This window comes from Electrona antarctica, assembly GCF_951216825.1.
Source record: "Electrona antarctica genome assembly, chromosome: 9".
In the NCBI taxonomy this organism is placed as follows: domain Eukaryota; kingdom Metazoa; phylum Chordata; class Actinopteri; order Myctophiformes; family Myctophidae; genus Electrona; species Electrona antarctica.
The window spans coordinates 18,566,175-18,593,055 of record NC_136790.1 but is presented as its reverse complement, the minus strand read 5'-3'; the positions used below and the strand labels follow the sequence as shown (position 1 = coordinate 18,593,055).

At 43.2% G+C, this 26,881-nt stretch overlaps 1 protein-coding gene across 1 annotated transcript in view; it reads left to right on the top strand.

Annotated features, from left to right (window-relative positions):
* The window catches only part of mmp24 (matrix metallopeptidase 24), a gene marked incomplete at its 3' end in the record, with an annotated part of 130,622 nt that overhangs the window by 88,614 nt on the left and 15,127 nt on the right, over positions 1-26,881 (top strand). The window contains exon 8 of the mRNA XM_079511358.1: positions 15,296-15,434. Coding sequence (XP_079367484.1) covers positions 15,296-15,434 — 139 coding nt within the window. The remainder of the gene's footprint in view (positions 1-15,295; positions 15,435-26,881) is intronic.

Sequence of the window (26,881 nt, the reverse complement as noted above, 5' to 3'; positions counted from 1 at the left end):
CAGTACCTGTCTGTCTGTCATCCCCTGTTCATGTGTGCCCACAGTACCTGTCTGTCTGTCATCCTCTGTTCATGTCTATGTGCCCACAGCACCTGTCTGTCTGTCATCCCCTGTTCATGTGTGCCCACAGTACCTGTCTGTCTCTCATCCCCTGTTCATGTCTATGTGCCCACAGTACCTGTCTGTCTTTCATCCTCTGTTCATGTCTATGTGCCCACAGTACCTGTCTGTCTGTCTGTCTGTCTGTCTTTCATCCCCTGTTCATGTATATGTGCCCACAGTACCTGTCTGTCTCTCATCCCCTGTTCATGTCTATGTGCCCACGGCACCTGTCTGTCTGTCATCCCCTGTTCATGTCTATGTGCCCACAGTACCTGTCTGTCTGTCTGTCATCCCCTGTTCATGTCTATGTGCCCACAGTACCTGTCTGTCTGTCATCAACTGGTCATGTCTATGTGCCCACCGTACCTGTCTGTCTGTCATCCCCTGTTCATGTCTATGTGCCCACAGCACCTGTCTGTCTGTCATCCCCTGTTCATGTGTGCCCACAGTACCTGTCTGTCTGTCATCCTCTGTTCATGTCTATGTGCCCACAGTACCTGTCTGTCTGTCATCCCCTGTTCATGTGTGCCCACAGTACCTGTCTGTCTGTCATCCTCTGTTCATGTCTATGTGCCCACAGCACCTGTCTGTCATCCCCTGTTCATGTGTGCCCACAGTACCTGTCTGTCTGTCATCCTCTGTTCATGTCTATGTGCCCACAGTACCTGTCTGTCTGTCATCCTCTGTTCATGTCTATGTGCCCACAGTACCTGTCTGTCTGTCATCCCCTGTTCATGTCTATGTGCCCACAGTACCTGTCTGTCTGTCATCCTCTGTTCATGTCTATGTGCCCACAGTACCTGTCTGTCTGTCATCCTCTGTTCATGTCTATGTGCCCACAGTACCTGTCTGTCATCCTCTCGTCACAGTCAGCCTTTGGTGTCACATCACAGGTTTATGGCAGAAGTGGGTGACATTATTATTTTTTTTGTACAGCTGCAGGAGAAGAACAGAAAAAATCTTAAGATATTCACAGCTTTGTACTTTATACCGTAACCCTGCCTGTTATCGTGACCTCCTGTCCGGGACACCATTGGCATGGCCCAGCGTCAATTAGGCTTTATAAAGTCTCTAGGCTGCCTCCCTGTCTGGCTCCCCCAAATGTATTTTCCACATAAAGGAGAGACACAAATATTAAAGGTACAGTTAAGGTTACTTTCACAAAATCATGGCATAGCCTACAGTTGGAGGCCATCGATATTGTCCTTTTCTTTTTGCTGAGGTTTGCGTGATCTGCGCAAAAGGACAGTTAACCCATTTTTGGCGGGAACCCCTTTTGGTGTTTTAAACATTATGTTATAATTTAGCTATTGAAAAATAGCAGATCTACATGCTCATAGCGCGCCACCGAGTGGCGCACTACGAGCTTGTAGGTCTGCTATTTTTTTTTAAATCGTGAAAATATTTATTTCAGAAAACTGGAGGATTTAGAAGGATTTTTTTTAAATTTTGAGGTCAGGCCTAAATGGGTCAAATGATAAGGGACAATATCGGTGGCACCCAACTGTATGTCTTCATGATACAATGCATATCTCTCAATACTGTATGGGTAGCAAGCGTCTCCACCATACAGTATGTGACGGCCAACAATGATTGCATACGGCAGCAGTACTTTGCCAGCCTTTTTGCGTCCTTTATGAACATCCCAAGGTGTTAAAGCCAGTCTGTCGGACTGTCGGTATGTCCTATAGCTACCAAAACAGAAAAACAACACACACACACACACACACACACACTTGAGCGTGAGCGTGCACGTGCGCGTGCGTGTAATGCCGGAAGCGTATGGCAGTGAAGCAGAGCGGAGCAAAATGTCACAGCCTTTATCCTGCCTCTGTGGAAACAGGGAAGCTGTGCTGGGTTGGAGGGTTAATGGAGTCTGCCTGCCTGGAGACACGTGCACGCACGCGCGCACACACACACACACACACACACACACACACACACACACACACACACACACACACACACACACACACACACACACACACACAGATAGAGAGAGGTTCACCCCAATGACACCATGAAACTCTGAATGAGGAATTCTTTGTGATGTGGGGCAATATACAAAATATAGAATAGTAGGCCCAGTGGCGTATCCAGGAATTACGTTTTGGCCAGGCAAGATATGTTAATTGTCGTCTCCCCGCGCACAATCGTAGCACTAAAGGGTTTCAAAGAGATATACCTGCCAGACGAGTGGGATACAAAGGCTGAAAGGCATGCATTTACATTCCAATGGGTGATTGAGGGTCGCGCTCTACCGCAACGGCCAATCAGCTGTCCATTTTAATAGTTCTCAGGTCTTGTTTTTGTCCTCTTTTTTCTCATTGTATGGATTTTGGCCAGGCCAGAAATGGATTTGGACAGGCGGACGCCTGCCCTCGCCTTATTGTAGATACGCCTCTGAGTAGGCCTATCGTCACTGTCGTGTGGAAACCTTATATGTCCCAAAACTGTTACTTTTCAGGATTCAAATTCAAAAGTCGCAGATCTACGACCTCGAGGCGCGGTGTGAATCGACGCGTTTTGCCAACTTTGACATCATCATGGGGATGGAGATCCCTGATGTCATAGTAAATGCGACCTGCTATCGCAAATAAGCCCATATATGGAGATCACTGATGTCATCAATATTGGCCAGCAACTCTACATCTGACCTCAAACCTCAAATGTCAGAACCTCTTCTGATATTCCATATGTTGATCCTTCCCCATCCATCCTTCCTCTTCGATGTCTCCCTTTTGACTTCTCAACAGGCCCGAAAATGAAGGAAAATCAATAGATACATTTTTGAAAGAATATACATGAAAGTTAAAACCCACAGACAAACAAAAAAAACTAAGAAAGAAAATAAAAGTTAGCGTTATTTTTGTGCAACACTCAAGTAGTAATTTATCAAAAAAGAAATGATAAAGCAAAAACAAAATGAAGATAATATGAGGTTTCTGCTCGACAGCAGCAATATATTTATATCTTCTTCCGTCAGCACACAGGTACCGATGGTGCTTTAAACGTGCAATCTTCTTAATCAATAGAGTAAATTATTTACACTTGGATGTGAATAATCCTTTAGCGTTCTGAAAAGGATCAGACTGTGCTCAATTGATTTTCTCCATGCAAGCTGCCACAATGGAGTTGGAAAATCTCCAATAATCACCAGAGCTTTCTTTTCAAGCCTGTTGATGTCATCACTTTGTCCTCCAGGTTAAATCTATCTATCTATCTATCTATCTATCTATCTATCTATCTATCTATCTATCTATCTATCTATCTATCTATCTATCTATCTATCTATCTATCTATCTATCTATCTATCTATCTATCTATCTATCCATCCATCCATCCATCCATCCATCCATCCATCCATCCATCCATCCATCCATCCATCCATCCATCCATCCATCCATCCATCCATCCATCCATCCATCCATCCATCCATCCATCCATCCATCCATCCATCCATCCATCCATCCATCCATCCATCCTACCTACCTACCTACCTACCTACCTACCTACCTACCTACCTACCTATCTATCTATCTATCTATCTATCTATCTATCTATCTATCGTGCGGTGGGCATTTCATGGTACCTCCAGAGCAATACAGTTGAAAAATATAATTCTTCAAAGTTAGAACGGCTTGCAATCCAAGGTGAAGTAAGCCCTCTGTTGTTCCAGTGGAAGCTACCTCGTCCCAGGTGTAAAAGGCGTAATAGTCAAAAATCCTCAGTGTTGATCTTAGAGTGTACAAATGGAACTAAATTGGTTAATTTAGTACCATTTTGTACACTCTCAGAGTTACAAATGGTCACATTGTAGCACCGAGCATTTCTCTGTGTGAGTGTGAAGCATGGTCTTGAATAGCAAGGTAAAAAAAACATTTGCGCTCAGCAAATGTTCCCTGGCTAACCTGGATAACATCTTCCCTGAAGATGCACTATACTGTAAATAGCTGCTGATTATTTTTCTTATTTCTTTGTATAACTGTTTAACAAAGTTGTACCTTATGGAAAAAGTTCAGCCTAACACTTTAACTGTTTAACCCATTCTGGGCGGGAACCGCTTTTGGTGTTTATAGCATTGTGTTATACTTTAGCTATTGAAAAATAGCAGATCTACAAGCTCATAGCTCGGCACCGAGTGCCGCGCTACGAGCTTGTAGATCTGCTATTTTTTGAATAATCGTGAAAATGGAACAACATATTTTCAGGTGTGGGTCGGCGGCCAAATACATGTATTTTTTAGGGTACTTGACATGAAAATGCCTGAGCACCACTGACACAGAAACAGGGTTTTTTTCAGAAAACTGTCAGAATTTAGAAGACATTTGTAGAATTGTTCTCAGTCCTATGGGTTAAAGACAGATATTGGTGGTGTACACACACACACAGACAGATATTGGTGGTGTACACACACAGACAGTACAGATATTGGTGGTGTACACACACAGACAATACAGCAGTGGTATTCAACCCGCGGGCCAAATTCGATCCACTTTCTTGTGGTCCCATTCCAGATTCCAATTATTTTATAACTTTTTTAGTGCAAGTTTAGCTGACTGTCCAGCCGCCATGTTACAAAGCTGCATGATTTCTGCTCAATTCTTGCCTTACATGGTTAACACCTTGAGGGCCCGGGCCTATTTAATCCATTAATAAAATGTGCCCATCATTTATAGCGCCCGGACCAAACAGTTGTTTGAATGTCTGTGTAGCAGCTAACAATAGCCACACCACTCTAGAGTCGATCGACAACAACGGGAGGTAAGAATAAATCTATTGCGACTAGCGACTGGACCGCGGAGCGCCGTCTAACACATCTTTTTTCATAATTAGACGGGATGATTTAGATCGCGAGTTATGAACGTTTTAAGATTTCGATTTCGTCCGCTAAACAGGCAGGGAACATTTTCGATGACGTGTCACCATGTGCAACACCGAGGATTGGGCAACAAGCGCTCCTAGGCTGTGGAGCGATGCGACCGGTTTTGATATCATTAATCTCCGTCCTATTTATCAATCTCCGTCTCAGGCAACTGACCATGAACTTGAACTTGACTGTGATCTCCGTCTGGGGCCCTTAAACTGTTAACATGGAGAAATATGGCGTTTAAAGTACTTGAAAACTTGAAAACCATACTTGAGATACAGATATCTTAGAGATTTGCTCCAGATAAAGTTAAAGTCATCCATAAGAAAATCACTTGTGTCAAAGTGTTTAGTGTATAGTTCAAATATACTTCAGAAAAGTAAGTGTAAAAATGTCACATCCGTGAATATTTTTGAATACGTTTGATTTATAAATTTGTTTCCTTCCCATAAATCTTCCCTTCTGGGGGTCCCTGGCACACAACACATTGTTAGATGTTTGAGCGCCATTGAGTCTAGAATCTAGACTGCTTGGCTCCAACAGTAACAGAAAACACTGACATCTACTTCCTTATATTGGAGGGAATATACTGTGGTTCACCTCTGGAACCACAGACACACCCCAACATCCCTCCAGAGCCTTCACTGTCTGTGTGACTGTCTATCTATCTACGCAACCACAACTACTCACTGTGTGTCTGTGTGCGTGCGTGCGTGCGTGCGTGCGTGCGTGCGTGCGTGCGTGCGTGCGTGTGTTCATTTTAATGGCTGTAATGTACCTTTCAAAACTATTAAATGGAATCTTATAAAACTGCATTATCATCATTATCAACCAGAATACCAAGCTAGTTTTTTTCTTCTTCTCTACAACCAACTCACACGGCCGCGTGTGTGTGTGCGTGTGTGTGCGTGCGTGTGTGTGTGTACTTGTATTACTATACTTGTGAGGACCAAAATGTCCACATAGCAGAATTTGACACACATTGCGAGCACACATTTTCATGAGGGAAATCATTCTCTAATGGTTAAAAAGGTTTTGGTTTGGGGGAGTTAGGTTTACAGTTAGGAACGATCCAGGTTAGGATTCGACCCTCCTGTTTGTATGCGAGAGCTGGCGAGAACTCAGATTAGGATTAGATTATTATTTCGTTTATTACTATTAAGAGTTTAAGGTTTAGGTGTCGGATATGAAGTATAGGCCTGGTTATCTACGGTTAGGTAAGGTTTAAAATGGCCAAAGAAATAGTAAACAACAACAATAAAGAAATAAAATAGGCGAAGCAATTGTAAAAATCAGACCCGCCTGAACTGAGTGGTGAGTGAGTGTTTGGGGTGTCTGGCTATTGGTTGTCTGACTATTGGCTCTCAGACTATAGGTTGTCGGACTATTGGCTGTGGGACTAATCGTTGTCAGACTATTGGCTGTCAGACTATTGGCTGTCAGACTATAGGTTGCCAGACTATTGGCTGTGGGACTATTCGTTGTCAGACTATAGGTTGTCAGACTATTGGCTGTGGGACTATTCGTTGTCAGACAATTGGATGTCAGACTATTGGCTGTGGGACTATTGGTTGTCGGACTATTGGCAGTCGGACTATGTAGTCTGTACTGTACTGTACTGTACTGTACTGTACTGTACTGTACTGTACTGTACTGTACTGTACTGTACTGTACTGTACTGTACTGTACTGTACTGTACTGTACTGTACTGCCTCTCATCATGCACCTGTGCATGTGCTACACCATAGTCTGTACTGCACTGTGCTCTGTGCTGGTGTTACACTAACACTAAAAACCCAGCTTCCCATCATGCACCTGTGCACAGTGTGAAGCTCAACAGCGCCACCTGTTGGTACCCTAAACATAGGGACAGACAGACACATTGCTGTTCCTTGGAGTGGCTGCACCACTCAAAAACGCAATCATAAGATTGTTCTTGTAAAATATTGATGTCCTGATTGTCCTGACAAGACAGCAATACAAACGTGTGTGCGTGCATGCACTCAGTAATTGTGTTGGCTGTACCTCCTTTCAAACCTATTTGGCATCATATCAAACTGCTTTAGCATCATTATCAACCTGAATGTCAAGGTAGTTCTCATTTTGTTATTTGAGTTGCTTTATTAAATTGGTGTGTGTATGTGTCTGTGTGTGTGTTTGTGTGTGTGTGTGTGTGTGTGTGTGTGTGTGTGTCTGTGTGTGTGTTTGTGTGTGTGTGTGTGTGTGTGTGTGCGCGCACGTTCGCGTGCGTGTGTATGTGTGTGTGTATGTGTGTGTATGTGTGTGTGCGCGTGTGCGTGTGTGCGTGCACGCGTGCGTGCGTGCGTGCACGTGCGTGCGTGCACAAGCATTTGCATTTGTAGAAATGTGTGTGGGGGTGTTTTAAGTTTTTTTTTACTGGGTGCAAAACATATATTGTAAAGTTCTTATTGGGTCAGAACAAAAAGCTTTGCGAGGCGCGGTGGGTGTGAGCGATGAGTCAGTCATTATGGGACGTCTCCTCGGTGAGAAACCCTCATGGATTCTTCACTAAGATGTACAGCATCGATTATTCTTCCTCTTTTCTCCCCGCGTTTCGCCTCAGACAGAAAAGCATTAGCAGCATAGTGGATGATGTTTCACCATATGAGGCGCGCACGTGTGCGGGAGCACGTGTGCGTGTGTGTGTGTGTGTGTGTGTGCGTGTGTGTGTGTGTGTGTGTGTGTGTGTGTGTGTGTGTGTGTGTGTGTGTGTGTGTGTGTGTGTGTGTGCGCGACTGTGCATGTGCGCGTGCGTGTGCGTGTGTGTGTGTGTGTGTGTGTGTGTGTGTCTGTGTGTGCAGCAGTCCTTGGGGACTGTGCTTGGCCGTGTCCTAGTTTCACCATGAGCCAAATGATAATGAGCTAAGATTGATGCTCATCCCTCTCTCCTCCTGTTTCTCCTCCTCTTCTCTCTCCTCTCTTCTCCTCTCTTCTATTCGTGTGGCGCTGCGAGCTTAATTGTAGATATGCTATTTTTTGAAAAATTGTGAAAAATCTTGCAAATCTTTGAAAATCAAACAATTGCAACTAAAATATTTGCTTCTGGGGGTTTCCTGGAAAGAAATATTTTGAGATGGGGTCTGCGGCAAAATACATAAAATTTTGGGGGTCCATAAGAAATATAGAAAAGAAGTAATAATTTTGTTTTTTAATTGAATTAGGCCTAATGGTTTAACCAATTTAGCTGGGGACCCTCTGGGAGCCATCTTCTCTTTGCATGCCTCCTGTGTCTTTACCAAGTACCTTTTGAAGCAGGACAAAAGTCTGCCTCATAGAAATGAATAGATCAAAGACCAAATATCATTAAAAATAACTTGGGGCATACTTTCTTCTCCCCACACCAATTAATTAATTGAGGGTGTTATGAATCATTTTCCTGGTCTCCCGGTATTCCACTACTAATAATATGTTCACTATGTGGTCATTGTTACTACTTGTCCTGTATTTTATATCGTGCCAAGTCTCCCGCACGTCAAGCTGTCACCTCACAACTCCAAAGACAAACAATAGAAAAGCAAGATATCCGCCATCTCCACTTTACTTCCCGTATCCACTTTAGTTTTAGTGTACATGAGTCTATTATGCGTGTGACATCATCGTACCGGGCAATTACGTGGGAACACCATACAACCTTCTGGCCGGACACCCCTATCCAAACAGACCTTCTGGCCGGACACCCCTATCCAAACAGACCTTCTGGCCGGACACCCCTATCCAAACAGACCTTCTGGCCGGACACCCCTATCCAAACAGACCTTCTGGCCGGACACCCCTATCCAAACAGACCTTCTGGCCGGACACCCCTATCCAAAACAACCTTCTGGCCGGACACCCCTATCCAAACAGACCTTCTGGCCGGACACCCCTATCCAAACAGACCTTCTGGCCGGACACCCCTATCCAAACAGACCTTCTGGCCGGACACCCCTATCCAAAACAACCTTCTGGCCGGACACCCCTATCCAAACAGACCTTCTGGCCGGACACCCCTATCCAAACAGACCTTCTGGCCGGACACCCCTATCCAAACAGACCTTCTGGCCGGACACCCCTATCCAAACAGACCTTCTGGCCGGACACCCCTATCCAAACAGACCTTCTGGCCGGACACCCCTATCCAAACAGATCTGATTGTATTAAACGACATTAGACTTGCCAACATCGCTGTTGTACGGAAAGCTTGAATTATCCTCTTTTTATCTGCAAAGTGTTTTTCTTTTTAACACAATCACCCCCGGGATTCCTTCTAAATAGCAGCTCTGGGGTGCCAGGAAGACATGGCCGCTTTTACTCTGTAAAGCTCCCCCCTCCCCCCTTCTGTTCCGGAAAAAAATGGATATATATATATTTTTTTTGCTTGCTTACCTCGCTAATAATCCGATAGATCCCTCGCAAGCATGTGAGGCATGCGAGAAGTCAGTAATGAAGAGCTTAGGAAACAGGTGGCATTCAGGACTGTTGAGTGATTTCCAACGAGCGCTTCCAAACTCCAACGCTCCACGCTGCTCAATGTTTTGCCACTCCGTCTAGATGAGGCGTCGTGTCCTGGTGGAACAGTGATGCATGTGCATACACTCTCTATTGATTGCAATGAACGCCAACATGAACACAGCTTCTGGCCATTCTTTAGCCCCATGGTCACTGGACTGAATATTGGACCCATTCTTCACAAGACACATAATCTTCCCAACGTTCTGCCGCTAAAATGGCTTTTTTTCCCTTCTTCAGAGCAGACAAATCAGGAGAATATCCACTTTGTTATCGACCTTTTCTCTGTCCCTGCAATGCACTCTCTTGATGTCTAGCAACAGGAATCATTGGATGTTCGCAAGATCTGACGCCAGACACCGGCCACTTAAAGGAGACCATTTTTGTAGCATAATTGCCAAAGTTATAATGTGAAGGTTTTCAGAAAATAGGGAAGCCTATTACAATATTTGTCAAAGATGACTTAGGCAGATATTGATTTTGGAACAAGAATTCTGAGGACATAGGCAATCATGCACGGTGAATCTGCAGCGTTGGGAGATTAGAGTTAGGCTTAATGTAAACGAAGGCAGATAAAAAGTGAGTTATTATGCAACAAAAAAGGGGGGAAAAAAAGTCAAGGAGACTAGTAGGCACATAGTGATAGTGTTAGGAGGGTATAGAGTTAGACAAAATATGACTTAACCCATTTTGGGCGGGAACCCCTTTTGGTGTTAGCATTATGTCATGCTTTAGCTATTGAAAAATAGCAGATCTACAAGCTCACGAGCTTGTAGGTCTGCTATTTTTGAAAAATCCAAGAACGACTGACATAGAAACATAGCTTTTTCAGAGAACTGTCAGGATGTAGAAGACATTTTTAGAATCTGAACTCAAGTCAATATGACTTAAAGGCCATTATGCTATGAGACTGAAATAAATGGTAAATGGTGCATTTATATAGCGCCGCCAGCGTGAGAGCCGCCGCCGGCTAACGAGCGTGCACGCACGCACGGGTCGCACGCATGCATGCACACACACACAGACACACAGATCCGTCTCTTTTTCCTCGCCGTGTTATCTTTTGCATTACGCTAAGCCTTCCAACATTTACCTCCTGATGAATGAAGCTTCCCGTCTGAATCCCTGCAGACTCTGATTCCATTCTGATTCCACTCCTGCCGGATCCCTTCTGGTTACGTCTGTCTTCGCTTGATTTATCTCCCCGTTTCCCAGATTCTCCATCTTGGACTCTGGTTGTCTGCCAGACCTTTTGCCGCAATCAACTTAGCCCATTTAGACCTGAGGACGATTCTACACATGCCTTCTAAATATTGGCAGTTTGTCAGTCAGTTTGTCAGTCGTTCTCAAACATTTTCATGTCAAAATATGTTGTTCCAGGGACACCTCCAGAAGCAAAGATTTGAGTTAAAAACGTTCACTCTGAAAGAATATATATTCAAAGATTTGCGCCACATTTTCACGATTTTTCAAAAATAGCAGACCTACAAGCTCGTGCCGCGCTACGAGCTTGTAGATCTGCTATTTTTCAACAGCCAAAGTATAACATAATGCTTAAAACACCAAAAGGGGTTCCTGCCCTGAATGGGTTAGAAGCCATCCAAGCTCTAAAGTTGCAATTCCCTCCACTGGCAGCCCTATCCTTGAAGACAGAAAAGTCCAATCTTATTTGATTAAATGACGATAAACTCACCAACATTGCACGTCTAGGGAAAGCTCGGGGTCTCCTCTTTGCTTGTTGCAAAGTTCTTGTTTCACAACAATCCACTGTTGTCATGCTGTGAGCAACTCTCTGTCCATAAACGCATGCATTGTATGTATGTGTGCGCACATCGAGGTGGTTTTGGGGAGCGGACGTTTTAAATCACTAAATCTCATCCTCCATATATGCATATTTTGAAAAGGGTGGTAAGGTGGTATGGTTTTCCTTTAAAAACAGGTATTTATGAAGTAGTTTAAAGAAACACAGCCCCTTCACGCATTAGAAGGACAATATCGGTCGCCAGAATCAGGGACGTGTGTTTTCATCGAGTCTAACATGGTGAAAATTTACATAAGAAGGGAACGTCATGAGTATCTAAATATTGAAGGAAAAAAAAGATGTCTGGGGGTGTTTACAAAAACCAGAGTAGATGTAAAAGATTACCCCCAGAAAAGTGAAATACCCCTTTTTTTATTATATTTTTTCGCAGCTTTCGCCTTTATTTTAATAGAGAGATAGGTACAGTATACAGTAGGCTGACAGGAAATGGGGAGAGAGAGATGGGTGGGTGACACGCAGTAAAGGCCGTCGGGATCGGGAGTCGAACCCGCGGCACACTGCCAGACTGGATTACCAGCCAAGGTGCCCAGACCCAGACGGCTACGCCAGCCGCCCGGGCACTGAAATAACCCCTTTAAGTACAGTTCTAAAGTAACTGCATGTAGTTACTGTCCACCACTGTGTCCTGTACCACAGGGGTCTTCAAGAGGGGGGTCCGGCACCCCTTACGCCCTACGGGGTCCTCAGAGTTACTACGGGTGGTCCGCCAAATCTTTGTGTGATAGAAAAACATTCTTAAAGCTCACAACGTGTCACAGTGTGACAAAAAGAAAGAAATCCATTGAAAACCCCTGCCGTGTAGCACATTATGCAGCACGATGCGGCAGACCTCTTCAGGCTTGTAATACAACAATTTTCCGCCCGATAAAATGGAGGTGTATACGCCATCTGCCCTTCTCCTGATAAAATGGAGGTGTATACGCCATCTGCCCTTCTCCTGCACGCCTGGGCCTGGCAGTGAGTGGCTCACGTTTATCGGTGGTGATCAGACACGGCTTGAGGAGGTGTACATCCACGCGGTCGCCCGCAAGGTCACCGAACGCATTATACTGTAGGACAGGGGTGGGCAACTTTGACGATGGAGAGGGCGGCTATATCAGTGCATATTTTACTGTCATTGCAAAATTTGCCGATCTACAAGCTCTGCGACGTGTTTTGAGCCTGTAGAACGGCTAATTTTGATATATTTTAATTGAAATCCTGAATAATTTTTCATGTCAATGACCTCAAAATTGACATGTTAATAATTGACCCAGGAGACCCTCATCGAAACATATTTTGTGTGACAAATCATTCAAATTATTTCAAATTTCTTTGAAAATAGCAGATTTGCAAACTCCCACAGTCATTGAGTATGAAATTAGGATTATTTTGAAGCTATAATTAACACATTTTGCTAGGGATTCTTTTCATTTTCACTATTTTTTGTACTGGGAAGTACTGGCGTGGTATGGTTACTGAGGTGGACCCAATCCGGTGTTCCATTTCCACATCTTCCAACGGTGTCAAATACGCCATATGGGGCATCATTCATTACGCATGCCTTTTTTATACCCATCTGTTTTATATCGCCTTCAGGTGTGGGTGTGGGTATAAGCATGATTGTAATTGACATTAACCCATTCTGACCTGAGATCAGATTCTAAAAATGTCTTTTACATCCTGACAGTTTTCTGAAAAAGCTATGTTTCTATGTCAGTCGTTCTTCGATTTTTCAAAAATAGCAGACCTACAAACTCGTAGCGCGCCACTCTGTGGCACGCTATGAGCTTGTAGATCTGCTATTTTTCAATAGCTAAAGCATAACATAATGCTAACACCAAAAGGGGTTCCCGCCCAAAATGGGTTAAAAGGGTCATTATCGCATTGATAGTTCTGTACAACAATTTGTGGTAATTATATAAACATAAAATGTATTTGTATAGCACCTTTAAAAACAATGTTATTGAATGCAATATAACATAACAATGACCTACACGCACACGGAATGGCATCAGTGTAAATGTAATGTGTTCCATTGTTCGCCTCATTGTTTATGAGAATACAATTCCTAACATGCACATATTGTGTACTAATCATGGAGCATACAGTATTGGAGGGGTTCTTTTGCAATGAGAGTATAAGCTCTGTTTAATGATGCTAATTTATTATTATTATTATTATTATTATTCACCTCCCGCTGCCTACGCCGTACAAATAACATCCTACAGGACCAGTTCCATCCAGCACACCATCTTTTCCAACGTCTGCCCTCTGGTAGAAGATATCGATCCATCCGGTCCAGAACCAACAGACTGACCAACAGCCTCTACCCACAGGCTGTCAGGCTGCTGAATGAACAACCTGCCCCCCGCCCCCCCCATCCCCCAGCCCCCTCTATAGTATTAACTCATTTTGACCTGAGATCAGATTCTAAAAATGTCTTCTACATCCTGACAGTTTTCTGAAGAAGCTATTTTTCTATGTCAGTCGTTCTTCGATTTTTCAAAAATAGCAGACCTACAAGCTCGTAGCGCGCCACTCGGTGGCGCGCTATGAGCTTGTAGATCTGCTATTTTTCAATAGCTAAAGTATAACATAATGCTTGAAACACCAAAAAGGGTTCCCGCTCAAAATGGGTTAAAATGGTACTGAAAATAGACTTGGTCTTGCACTGAACTTTGGACTTTGCACTATTACATTGCACCAGCTGCACTATTGCACTTTGGGTTATTGTACACAGTATGGTTATTTATTTGTATGCCAGTGGTGAAGCTCTAAACTGAATTTCGTAGTTTCATGCAAGCAATGACAATAAAGATCTATATATTATGTGCGTTCTGCACATCAGGGAGTATCTTGATAGGTGTTGGATTATTCCGTTCAAGATGTGACTTTCTCCATTTTTATGCAAATGAAATCATCATATCGTGTCTGTCGGATCTGCTACAAAAGTAGCAGATCGACAAGCTCAACACACATGTTTTTGCGTTTCGAGCTTGTATATCTGCTACTTTATGTTTTTGTGTGACGCTGTAGTACGATCAAGTAGGCCCTTAATGTGCACAGAGTTAGTGTCGAAGTGTCCTTGAGCAAGACACTGAACCCCTAATTGCTCCTGATGTGCTGGTTGGTGCCTTGCATGGTTTCCGCCGCCATCGGTGTATGAATGTGTGTGTGAATGGGTGAATGTAATGCACAATCTATGTAAAGCGCCTTGGATAAAGGCGCTATATAAATGCACCATTTACCATTTAATGTGCGAAAAAATGGAGATAAGAAGTCTTTGCCCGACAGCAACAATATACTGTATGATATGTTAGGGGTAATATTTTGCTTCATTTTACACATGAATGGAACCATTTCTTGCCTCATGCCATAGGTGGCACAGTTTTTGTGCGTACACATGTGTCAGAGTTTCCATGGAGAACTGAACCATACACAATTTGTATTTCGGAAACCAAACTATATAAGCTTATTAATTATATATTTCAGCAAATGAGGCAAAGAGGAAACATCATCACGCAAATAATGTATGAGGGATTCAGTGTCATTAATTAATGAATAGCTGAATAAGCTATAGTTTACTGTGCACTGGAAACTAAATGTCCATATCCAATACATATTTTGTGACGCTATAATAATGAGATTGATAATTATTGATTGATTGATTGATTGATTGATTACCTCATTGATAGTTTCTATAACTGTACAGAGGTACAGTTATACATTAAAAGGATAACACATTGTGGTCCTTTGTATTCAATTAATCAAGACATAGGGGGTTTTAAACATTCTATTTCAATTAAATACATGCACTTGCGTTATATGGACACACACACACGCACACGCACACACACACACACACACACACACACACACACACACACACACACACACCCACACCATGCACTGCTTTGACAGAAGCACATTCCAGCCCTTCACACGTACGCGCACGCGTGCATATTTTTGATACTTACATTGTCCCTCCTCTCTCTCCCTACCTGTCCCAGGACCGCTGGTTTTGGCGTCTGAGGAACAACAAGGTGCAGGAGGGTTACCCCATGCAGATCGACCAGTTCTGGAAGGGCCTGCCTCCACGCATCGACGCCGCCTACGAGAGAGCAGACGGAAAATTTGTTTTCTTCAAAGGTAACGTAAAGAAAAAATAGAAAGAAAAAAAATATAGGTGACTGCAAATTATTGTTACTGTTAATTTTGTCAGCTATAACTATAAATGACTATAAATGAACTGACAATTTTGTCAACATAAAATACAAACAAATGTCCCTTTTGGGCCACAAGCTAAAAGGTTTCGGAACCCCTGCTCTAACCATTCAGCTATGGCATGGCGGCCCCATATACATTGTTGAGGTGTTTCTTTTTTTTTTTATGTTTTTTTTGTGGCTTTCGTCTTTATTCTATACCCTCCATGGAGGGACAGACAGTAGGCCGACAGGAAACGGGGAGCGAGACGGGGGGAAGACACGCAGCAAAGGCCGTCGGGATTGGGAGTCGTACCTTGTTGAGGTGTTTAAGGGAAAACCTGCCAGCGTGCGTTTCTCACAACCTTTAAGACTGACTATTATTGGCAGCATAAAAAAACATAAGTATAGCTCAGAGTGGTTCCTCATCTCGGTGACATTCAATGACGATAATAACTTGTCTGGCACATCAGTTAGGATTTTGTCAGATAACCCATTCAGGACGGGAAGTCGGGAACCCTGTTTGGTGTTTCAAGCATTATGCTATACTTTAGCTATTCAAAAAGAGCAGATCTACAAGCTCATAGCGCGGCACCGAGAGCCACGCTACGAGCTTGTAGGTCTGCTATTTTTGAAAAATCGTGAAAATGTGGCGCAACCGCAGTCAATTACATATCATTTCTGGGTTCCTTGACATGAAATAGTTTGAGGACCACTGACACAGAAAACTTTTTTTTCGGCCTCAGGTCTAAATGGGATAAGGTATAGTGTCACATTCTTCAAACGGTGTATCCCCCCCCCCCACACACACACACACACACACACACACACTTCCTCTTCATCACTTCCTGTGAATTGATAAAGACAGGTCATGTGATTAGCCTCAGGGTGCTGGCTGAGTGACTACATGGGGCTGTCAGTCTCGGTTAAAAGTGATCCAGCTCTTCCTTACAGGTCCAAGTCAAAGGTACCACAGAGATACAGATATACCCCAGGCTGCTTTTACCGTCTTGCTGGAGCCTTCCACTGCTATTAGTCTCCTCTCAGCTCTCCTGCTGTCTGTCATTCAGCCTCACCTACTGTCTGTCATTCAGCCTCACCTACTGTCTGTCTGTCATTCAGCCTCTCCTCCTGTCTGTCATTCCTATAATGTCCCTCTCAGCTCTCCTGCTGTCTGTCATTCCTATAATGTCCCTCTCAGCTCTCCTGCTGTCTGTCATTCCTATAATGTCCCTCTCAGCTCTCCTGCTGTCTGTCATTCCTATAATGTCCCTCTCAGCTCTCCTGCTGTCTGTCATTCAGCCTCACCTACTGTCTGTCATTCCTTTACTGTCTCTCAGCTCTCCTCCTGTCTGTCATTCCTATAATGTCCCTCTCAGCTCTCCTGCTGTCTGTCATTCCTATAATGTCCCTCTCAGCTCTCCTCCTGTCTGTCATTCCTATAATGTCCCTCTCAGCTCTCCTGCTGTCTGTCATTCCTATAATGTCCCTCTCAGCTCACCTACTGTCTGTCATTCAGCCTCACCTACTGTCTGTCATTCCTTTACTGTCTCACAGCTCTCCTCCTGTCTGTCCTTCCTATAATGTCCCTCTCAGCTCTCCTCCTGTCTGTCATTCCTTTACTGTCTCACAGCTCTCCTCCTGTCTGTCATTCCTTTACTGTCTCACAGCTCTCCTCCTGTCTGTCATTCCTTTACTGTCTCACAGCTCTCCTCCTGTCTGTCATTCTTTTACTGTCTCACAGCTCTCCTCCTGTCTGTCATTCCTATAATGTCTCACAGCTCTCCTCCTGTCTGTCTCCTTCTCTCTCTCTGTCTCTCTCTCCCTCTCTCTCTATCTATCTCTGCGTGCGTGCGTGCGTGCGTGCGTGCGTGCGTGCGTGCGTGCGTGCGTGCGTGCGTGCGTGCGTGCGTGCGTGCGTGCGCGTTCAAAGTGTGAATATGGCTCCATTATTTATTTGTATAAATTCAGGAGCATCTTAAAGTTAATCTCAATTTAATACCCTATTCAGAATAGCGGGATTAGAATATACCTTCAAATGCATTGAATCAACAAATCTCGTTCCAGTTTTTGGCAGAAGCTAATAGCCGGAATGAAAATAGCTGGAATGGAAAAATGGAAATGGAAAAAAGGGAATCTGTAATTGCTAACGCACAACGTCAAATTGCTCCCAGTGAAGTACAGCGAGCTACTGCAGTGATTCCCACATATTTTATCTCAAGTACGAACAGAGAAATGTTTCCCAGCAACCCAAACTTACATAAAAACTAACAAAAATAATTAACCACCTTATTTAATGTAGATGTGCTATTTTCAATATTACTGTTACTGAAAAGTAACAGTTTTGGACATTATTTGTGATACCGATAAATATGAACTTTAAAGTATAGTATCGATTGATCATTAACCCATTTTGGGCGGGAACCCCTTTTGGTGTTAGCATTATGTTATGCTTTAGCTATTGAAAAATAACAGATCTACAAACTCATAGCGCGCCACCGAGTGGCGCGCTACGAGCTTGTAGGTCTGCTATTTTTGAAAAATCGAAGCACCACTGACATAGAAACATAGCTTTTTCAGAAAACTGTCAGGATGTAGAAGACATTTTTAGAATCTGATCTCAGGTCAAAATGGGTTAATGATAAACATGTATATGCTCTGACAATGTGGACATTTGGTCGGTGGGCTCCTGATCCAGAAAGGGTTGAGAGGCGGCGGCACTGATTTCACTTCAGCCGAGGGCTTATTTACTTCATTCATCTCTTTCCATGAAAAAACATGTTGTCACTTGAAGCTCACAAAAGTAGGTTGGCTTCGTCTATATTTTAAGTCCCAACATAAAAGTTAAGTTCCACTTTCCGCTTCAGAGGATTACGGTTTTGCAGCAACCCCCCCCCCCCCCCCTGGAAGAACTATGAAATTCTTTGCAAGCGATGCACAAGCAGAGACAATTTTCTTCGCTACACTTGATTTATTTATTATTTCACATCAAAATTCCTCTCAGACCTATGAAATGGAATCTTTTGACAATATCAATTGTACAAATGAATTGGTGGCGGCTAATCTGATGCTGTATACTCAATACCTTCTTTTTGAATGGGACACAGATTCTTCTCACAAATTAAATTCAGTTTCCACCATGGCTGGGGGTCGGTTTCTTTTTACGCCAGCGGTTCTCAAACTTGTTCGTGTCGAGGTATGTCAGGACCCCCTCAACGACCCCTGGGGGGGGGGGGGGGTCCTGACATACCTCGTCACGTACCCCACTTTGAGAACCACTGCTCTACGCACGCTGCCACACATTTCTATTTATGCCCAAGACACACAGTAAAAAAAAACATTGTTCATTTATCCATTTGTAACTTTTGTAAAATTTTCCTATTCAGTCCAATTGTATAGCCTGAAAGCTGAATTAACACCCCCAAACACACGCACGCACGCACGCACGCACGCACGCACGCACGCACGCACGCACGCACGCACGCACGCACGCACGCACGCACGCACCCACACACACACACACACACACACACACACACACACACACACACACACACACACACACACTGAGAGGGACAAATCCCCTCCGCCATCTGCTCCGGGGGTCAGTGGACTCAATCCCTTTTCCCACCTCAGCCCGTGAAAACGTATTTAATGTGAAATGGAGAGAATGGCCTTCATCCCCTCACTGCTGACCCAGCCTGTGTGTGTGTGTGTGTGTGTGTGTGTGTGTGTGTGTGTGTGTGTGTGTGTGTGTGTGTGTGTGTGTGTGTGTGTGTGTGTGTGTGTGTGTGTGTGTGTGTGTGTGTGTGTGTGTGTGTCACTCATATCTATGGGGTGCCGTATGGGCCATAATTCAAACTCACCTCTCACACACACTACTGAAAATGTTGCCTCACACACACACAACTGAAACCTCTCATACACTATAGTGAAACCTCTCATACACTATAGTGAAACCTCACACACACTATAGTGAAACCTCACACACACACTACTGAAAATGTTGCCTCTCACACACACAACTAAGATGCGCACACACACACAACTAAGATGCGCGCACACACATGACTAAGATGCGCGCACACACACAACTAAGACGCGCACACACACACAACTGAAAACCTCGCATACACTATAGTGAAACCTCACACACACTATAGTGAAACCTCTCACACACTATAGTGAAACCTCACACACACTATAGTGAAACCTCACACACACTATAGTGAAACCTCACACACACTATAGTAAAACCTCACACACACTATAGTGAAACCTCACACACACTATAGTGAAACCTCACACACACACTACTGAAAATGTTGCCTCTCACACACACAACTAAGATGCGCGCACACACACAACTAAGATGTGCGCACACACACAACTAAGACACGCGCACACACACAACTGAAAACCTCGCATACACTATAGTGAAACCTCACACACACTATAGTGAAACCTCACACACACTATAGTAAAACCTCACACACACTATAGTGAAACCTCACACACACTATAGTGAAACCTCGCACACACACAACTAAGATGCGCGCACACACACACTACTGAGATGCGCGCACACACACAACTGAAAACCTCGCATACACTATAGTGAAACCTCTCATACACTATAGTGAAACCTCTCACACACTATAGTGAAACCTCACACACACTATAGTGAAACCTCACACACACTATAGTGAAACCTCACACACACTATAGTGAAACCTCACACACACTATAGTGAAACCTCGCACACACACAACTAAGATGCGCGCACACACACTACTGAGATGCGCACACACACACACTACTGAGATGCGCGCACACACACAACTGAAAACCTCGCATACACTATAGTGAAACCTCTCATAAACTATAGTGAAACCTCTCACACACTATAGTGAAACCTCACACACACTATAGTGAAACCTCACACACACTATAGTGAAACCTCACACACACTATAGTGAAACCTCGCACACACACAACTAAGATGCGCGCACACACACTACTGAGATGCGCACACACACACACTACTGAGATGCGCGCACACACACAACTGAAAACCTCGCATACACTATAGTGAAACCTCTCATACACTATAGTGAAACCTCTCACACACTATAGTGAAACCTCACACACACTATAGTGAAACCTCACACACACTATAGTGAAACCTCACACACACTATAGTGAAACCTCACACACACTATAGTGAAACCTCGCACACACACAACTAAGATGCGCGCACACACACTACTGAGATGCGCACACACACACACTACTGAGATGCGCGCACACACACAACTGAAAACCTCGCATACACTATAGTGAAACCTCTCATACACTATAGTGAAACCTCTCACACACTATAGTGAAACCTCACACACTATAGTGAAACCTCACACACACTATAGTGAAACCTCACACACACTATAGTGAAACCTCGCACACACACAACTAAGACACACTACTGAAAATGTTGCCTCTCACACACACAACTAAGATGCGCACACACACACAACTAAGATGCGCGCACACACATGACTAAGATGCGCGCACACACACAACTAAGACGCGCACACACACACAACTGAAAACCTCGCATACACTATAGTGAAACCTCACACACACTATAGTGAAACCTCTCACACACTATAGTGAAACCTCACACACACTATAGTGAAACCTCACACACACTATAGTGAAACCTCACACACACTATAGTAAAACCTCACACACACTATAGTGAAACCTCACACACACTATAGTGAAACCTCACACACACACTACTGAAAATGTTGCCTCTCACACACACAACTAAGATGCGCGCACACACACAACTAAGATGTGCGCACACACACAACTAAGACACGCGCACACACACAACTGAAAACCTCGCATACACTATAGTGAAACCTCACACACACTATAGTGAAACCTCACACACACTATAGTAAAACCTCACACACACTATAGTGAAACCTCACACACACTATAGTGAAACCTCGCACACACACAACTAAGATGCGCGCACACACACACTACTGAGATGCGCGCACACACACAACTGAAAACCTTGCATACACTATAGTGAAACCTCTCATACACTATAGTGAAACCTCTCACACACTATAGTGAAACCTCACACACACTATAGTGAAACCTCACACACACTATAGTGAAACCTCACACACACTATAGTGAAACCTCGCACACACACAACTAAGATGCGCGCACACACACTACTGAGATGCGCACACACACACACTACTGAGATGCGCGCACACACACAACTGAAAACCTCGCATACACTATAGTGAAACCTCTCATACACTATAGTGAAACCTCTCACACACTATAGTGAAACCTCACACACACTATAGTGAAACCTCACACACACTATAGTGAAACCTCACACACACTATAGTGAAACCTCACACACACTATAGTGAAACCTCGCACACACACAACTAAGATGCGCGCACACACACTACTGAGATGCGCACACACACACACTACTGAGATGCGCGCACACACACAACTGAAAACCTCGCATACACTATAGTGAAACCTCTCATACACTATAGTGAAACCTCTCACACACTATAGTGAAACCTCACACACACTATAGTGAAACCTCACACACACTATAGTGAAACCTCACACACACTATAGTGAAACCTCGCACACACACAACTAAGATGCGCGCACACACACTACTGAGATGCGCACACACACACACACTACTGAGATGCGCGCACACACACAACTGAAAACCTCGCATACACTATAGTGAAACCTCTCATACACTATAGTGAAACCTCTCACACACTATAGTGAAACCTCACACACACTATAGTGAAACCTCACACACACTATAGTGAAACCTCACACACACTATAGTGAAACCTCACACACACTATAGTGAAACCTCGCACACACACAACTAAGATGCGCGCACACACACTACTGAGATGCGCACACACACACACACTACTGAGATGCGCGCACACACACAACTGAAAACCTCGCATACACTATAGTGAAACCTCTCATACACTATAGTGAAACCTCTCACACACTATAGTGAAACCTCACACACACTATAGTGAAACCTCACACACACTATAGTGAAACCTCACACACACTATAGTGAAACCTCGCACACACACAACTAAGATGCGCGCACACACACTACTGAGATGCGCACACACACACACACACTACTGAGATGCGCGCACACACACAACTGAAAACCTCGCATACACTATAGTGAAACCTCTCATACACTATAGTGAAACCTCTCACACACTATAGTGAAACCTCACACACACTATAGTGAAACCTCACACACACTATAGTGAAACCTCACACACACTATAGTGAAACCTCACACACACTATAGTGAAACCTCGCACACACACAACTAAGATGCGCGCACACACACTACTGAGATGCGCACACACACACACTACTGAGATGCGCGCACACACACAACTGAAAACCTCGCATACACTATAGTGAAACCTCTCATACACTATAGTGAAACCTCTCACACACTATAGTGAAACCTCACACACACTATAGTGAAACCTCACACACACTATAGTGAAACCTCACACACACTATAGTGAAACCTCACACACACTATAGTGAAACCTCGCACACACACAACTAAGACGCGCGCACACACACAACTAAGATGCGCGCACACACACAACTAAGACGCGCGCACACACACAACTGAAAACCTCTCATACACTATAGTGAAACCTCTCATACACTATAGTGAAACCTCTCACACACTATAGTGAAACCTCACACACACTATAGTGAAACCTCACACACACTATAGTGAAACCTCACACACACTATAGTGAAACCTCACACACACACTACTGAAAATGTTGCCTCTCACACACACAACTAAGATGCGCGCACACACACAACTAAGATGCGCGCGCACACACAACTAAGATGCGCGCACACACACAACTAAGATGCGCGCACACACACAACTAAGATGCGCGCACACACACAACTAAGATGCGCGCACACACACAACTAAGATGCGCGCACACACACAACTAAGATGCGCGCACACACACAACTAAGATGCGCGCACACACACAACTAAGATGCGCGCACACACACAAGTAAGATGCACGCACACACACAACTAAGACGCGCGCACACACACAACTGAAAACCTCTCATACACTATAGTGAAACCTCACACACACTATAGTGAAACCTCTCACACACTATAGTGAAACCTCACACACACTATAGTGAAACCTCACACACACACTACTGAAAATGTTGCCTCACACACACACAACTGAGATGCGCGCGCACACACAACTGAGATGCGCGCGCACACACAACTGAGATGTGCACGCACACACAACTGAGATATATATATACTGTATATATACTGTATATATACTGTATATATATATATACTGTATATATACTGTATATATACTGTGTATATATATATATACTGTATATATAGTGTATATATATATATATATATATGATAATTTTATCTAAACAACTATTTTTTAATATATATATATAGATAGATAGATAGATAGATAGATAGATAGATAGATAGATAGATAGATAGATAGATAGATAGATAGATAGATAGATATACAGTGTATATATATTTATATATATAGAGAGAGAGTTTTGACACCCCCTCTATGGGGTTTCCAATTGTAATGACTCCACACTGACCACACAGACCCACATGATGCCACAATCTCAGGGGTCTGAGTTTTACGACTGGTTGCAATCTCTACTCTTTTGTCTAGTATTTTACTGTTTTCTAATAGTTTACTATAATAATCCTTCCTGCATCTCCTTACAATATTTGTTATCTTATTTTTGAGTGGTGCAAACCACTCCAACAACTGGCTTTGTACCCGTGTACCCGTGTTTGTACCAAACAAACGAGCATGGTTGCTATGGTTAGTATGTGACGTATGTGACGAAAATCAGTATGAAAATAGAGACATGGTTACTATGGTCACTGACATTACGTCAGACCACAGCTGATCAGGCTATATAAGACCTTGCACCACTCAGTTCACACGGGTGTGATTTATTAATACATATACAGACATATTTCTGACTCATAGTGATGGGGTAGCCCGCCCACCCATTAGCCATCAGTACTATGACTGTGACATCATATTGATGACATCAGGGTACTCCATATATGGAGAGAGAGGGAATGGGAGGCCCAAAATGACTCTAACAACGCCATCAGAGCTGCAGGACCACAGAGAAAATGGCAAAAGCCAGAAGGAAAAAGAGGCTTTTTTTGCAGAGTATACTGATGACGAGTGAATGATACTTATTGGACAACCTTTTTCATAGGACAGACACCTTTTCTCTACTCACTCTGTTTCCCAGAGCAGAGGAGGGCTATGGACAGTTCAGAGACCTGCCTACCAGTGACATTGTCTGTAGAATATTTTATTTTATTTTATTTCATTATTAATACAAGAGCAACATGGCTTCTATTTTATCATGCTAACTTATCCCTTGAATAGAAAGCCTGCTGTTTCTATTCTGATTGGCCGTTGATAATGTCACCATGGGGCGGGTTCCTTAAATGTCCACACCCCCTCTCTTAGACACAGACTGAGAAGAAGACAAAAATGGCATCATGATATTAATGATGATGTCAATATATCATATAATGACCATTAGTGGCAACCAATTATCTGAATATAGTTTGAAAATGGGTAGAATAATTACATTTGCTGCTTAGACTAGAGGACAACTTCAAACATTTTCACCATATCTTCATATAATTTGTCCTCACTAATGCTCATTGTAAAATGCCAGCATTTCTGTGTCACTGTGTCTCAAAGGTTGGCTATGGAGAGTTTCTTAAACCTGCCTACCAGTGACATTATTTATGGTCCAATCTAATAGATAGAAGCCATTGTTCTTGCATCAATAAAAAGATGAAATAAAGTTTGAAATTATATTGTTTTAAACTAGAAAAGCAGTTCCCTGATCCAGTCCAGTCCAGGTTCGAATGTGTTGTTATAGCAACCACAGATAGCACCTCTATGTAAACCTAGACATATCTGACCCTCCTTCATTCAAAAACTTTTACAAAATAATAATTTTCAATAATTTCTAGCACAAAGTATGTGGAAGTTGTCGACTTTAGAGAAGTAGAAAAGCAGTGCTGAAATGTGGATGATGTACAGTAGAAAATGTATTAAAGCTGAAGAAAAGTTACAAAAAAATTACAAAAAGTTACATTTGTAAAATTTGTAAAAAAAAAAGTACAAGCATAAATAAGTTTGAACAACATTTCTAGCTAAGTAGTAGGATGCCAAAAAAATGGTGGAATAAAGTAAGTAAAGTTATAACTGCTATGAATAATGCTTTAATTACAAACAATGTATTCATGATGAATTAAGTATTCACTATTGCAAAATACTAATGCTAAATAGTGTATAGTTGCCTATAAGGGACCGGTCGAAATTTAAATAGGGGTACCCCTGGAGGAAATGTATGTGTCCTGATATAAAATAACATCACCCTCCCTGTGAATGAAAATAGGTGAACAGGTGATTAAACAAAAAGGAATCACCCTCCCCTATTAATTAATATCACATTTACCTGAGTATTATTTATTCCTAACATTAATCTGCTAGCGTTTTTAATATGTGAGAAAATAAAGTGACCGCAAAAATCGCGAAAAGAAACTGTCCGCTGTGAGGCTTGAACTCACGGCCAACGCTGACAATGGTCTCGAAGTCTAACGCCTAACACAGCAAGCTATGGAAGCTATTTAGAAGTGGGGGCCAAGCACAATGATTGACGGAGAACAATGAAAACCGGTCCTGTTGGGAAGAACCAAGTGAAAGCAACAGAGGGGTATCGTTGACCAAAGTTGTACTTTAATTCAGAAAAGCTGTAGTATTAGATATATATATAAAACCCGGACTATTTTATTATCAAAATTGGACCACCCTCCCTTGGACTCGAAATAAAATTAGCTCACCCTCCCTCTGACTAAAATTAATAAGACATGGCCCTCCCCTATTTTCCTCCAGGGCCCCCTTTTCTAAATTTCGACTGGTCCCTAACTGTGTTTGTGGGTGAAATTTACGTCGGCAATCAGACAAACCAGAAGTAGGGAGTAGAAAACTGGAAGTGGTATTTGTTCTTTGGAAGTCTGTGGGACCACCCACCAAGTTGAGCATGCTCGGAATTGGAGTTATGGCCCAGCCAATAGGAAGCCAGTGGGGGCGGGGCTTAATATGTTACAGCCTGTTTTGTAAGACTACCCACCAAGTTTGAGACCTGTAGCATGCTTGGGACCAGGGTTATGGTTGTACATAG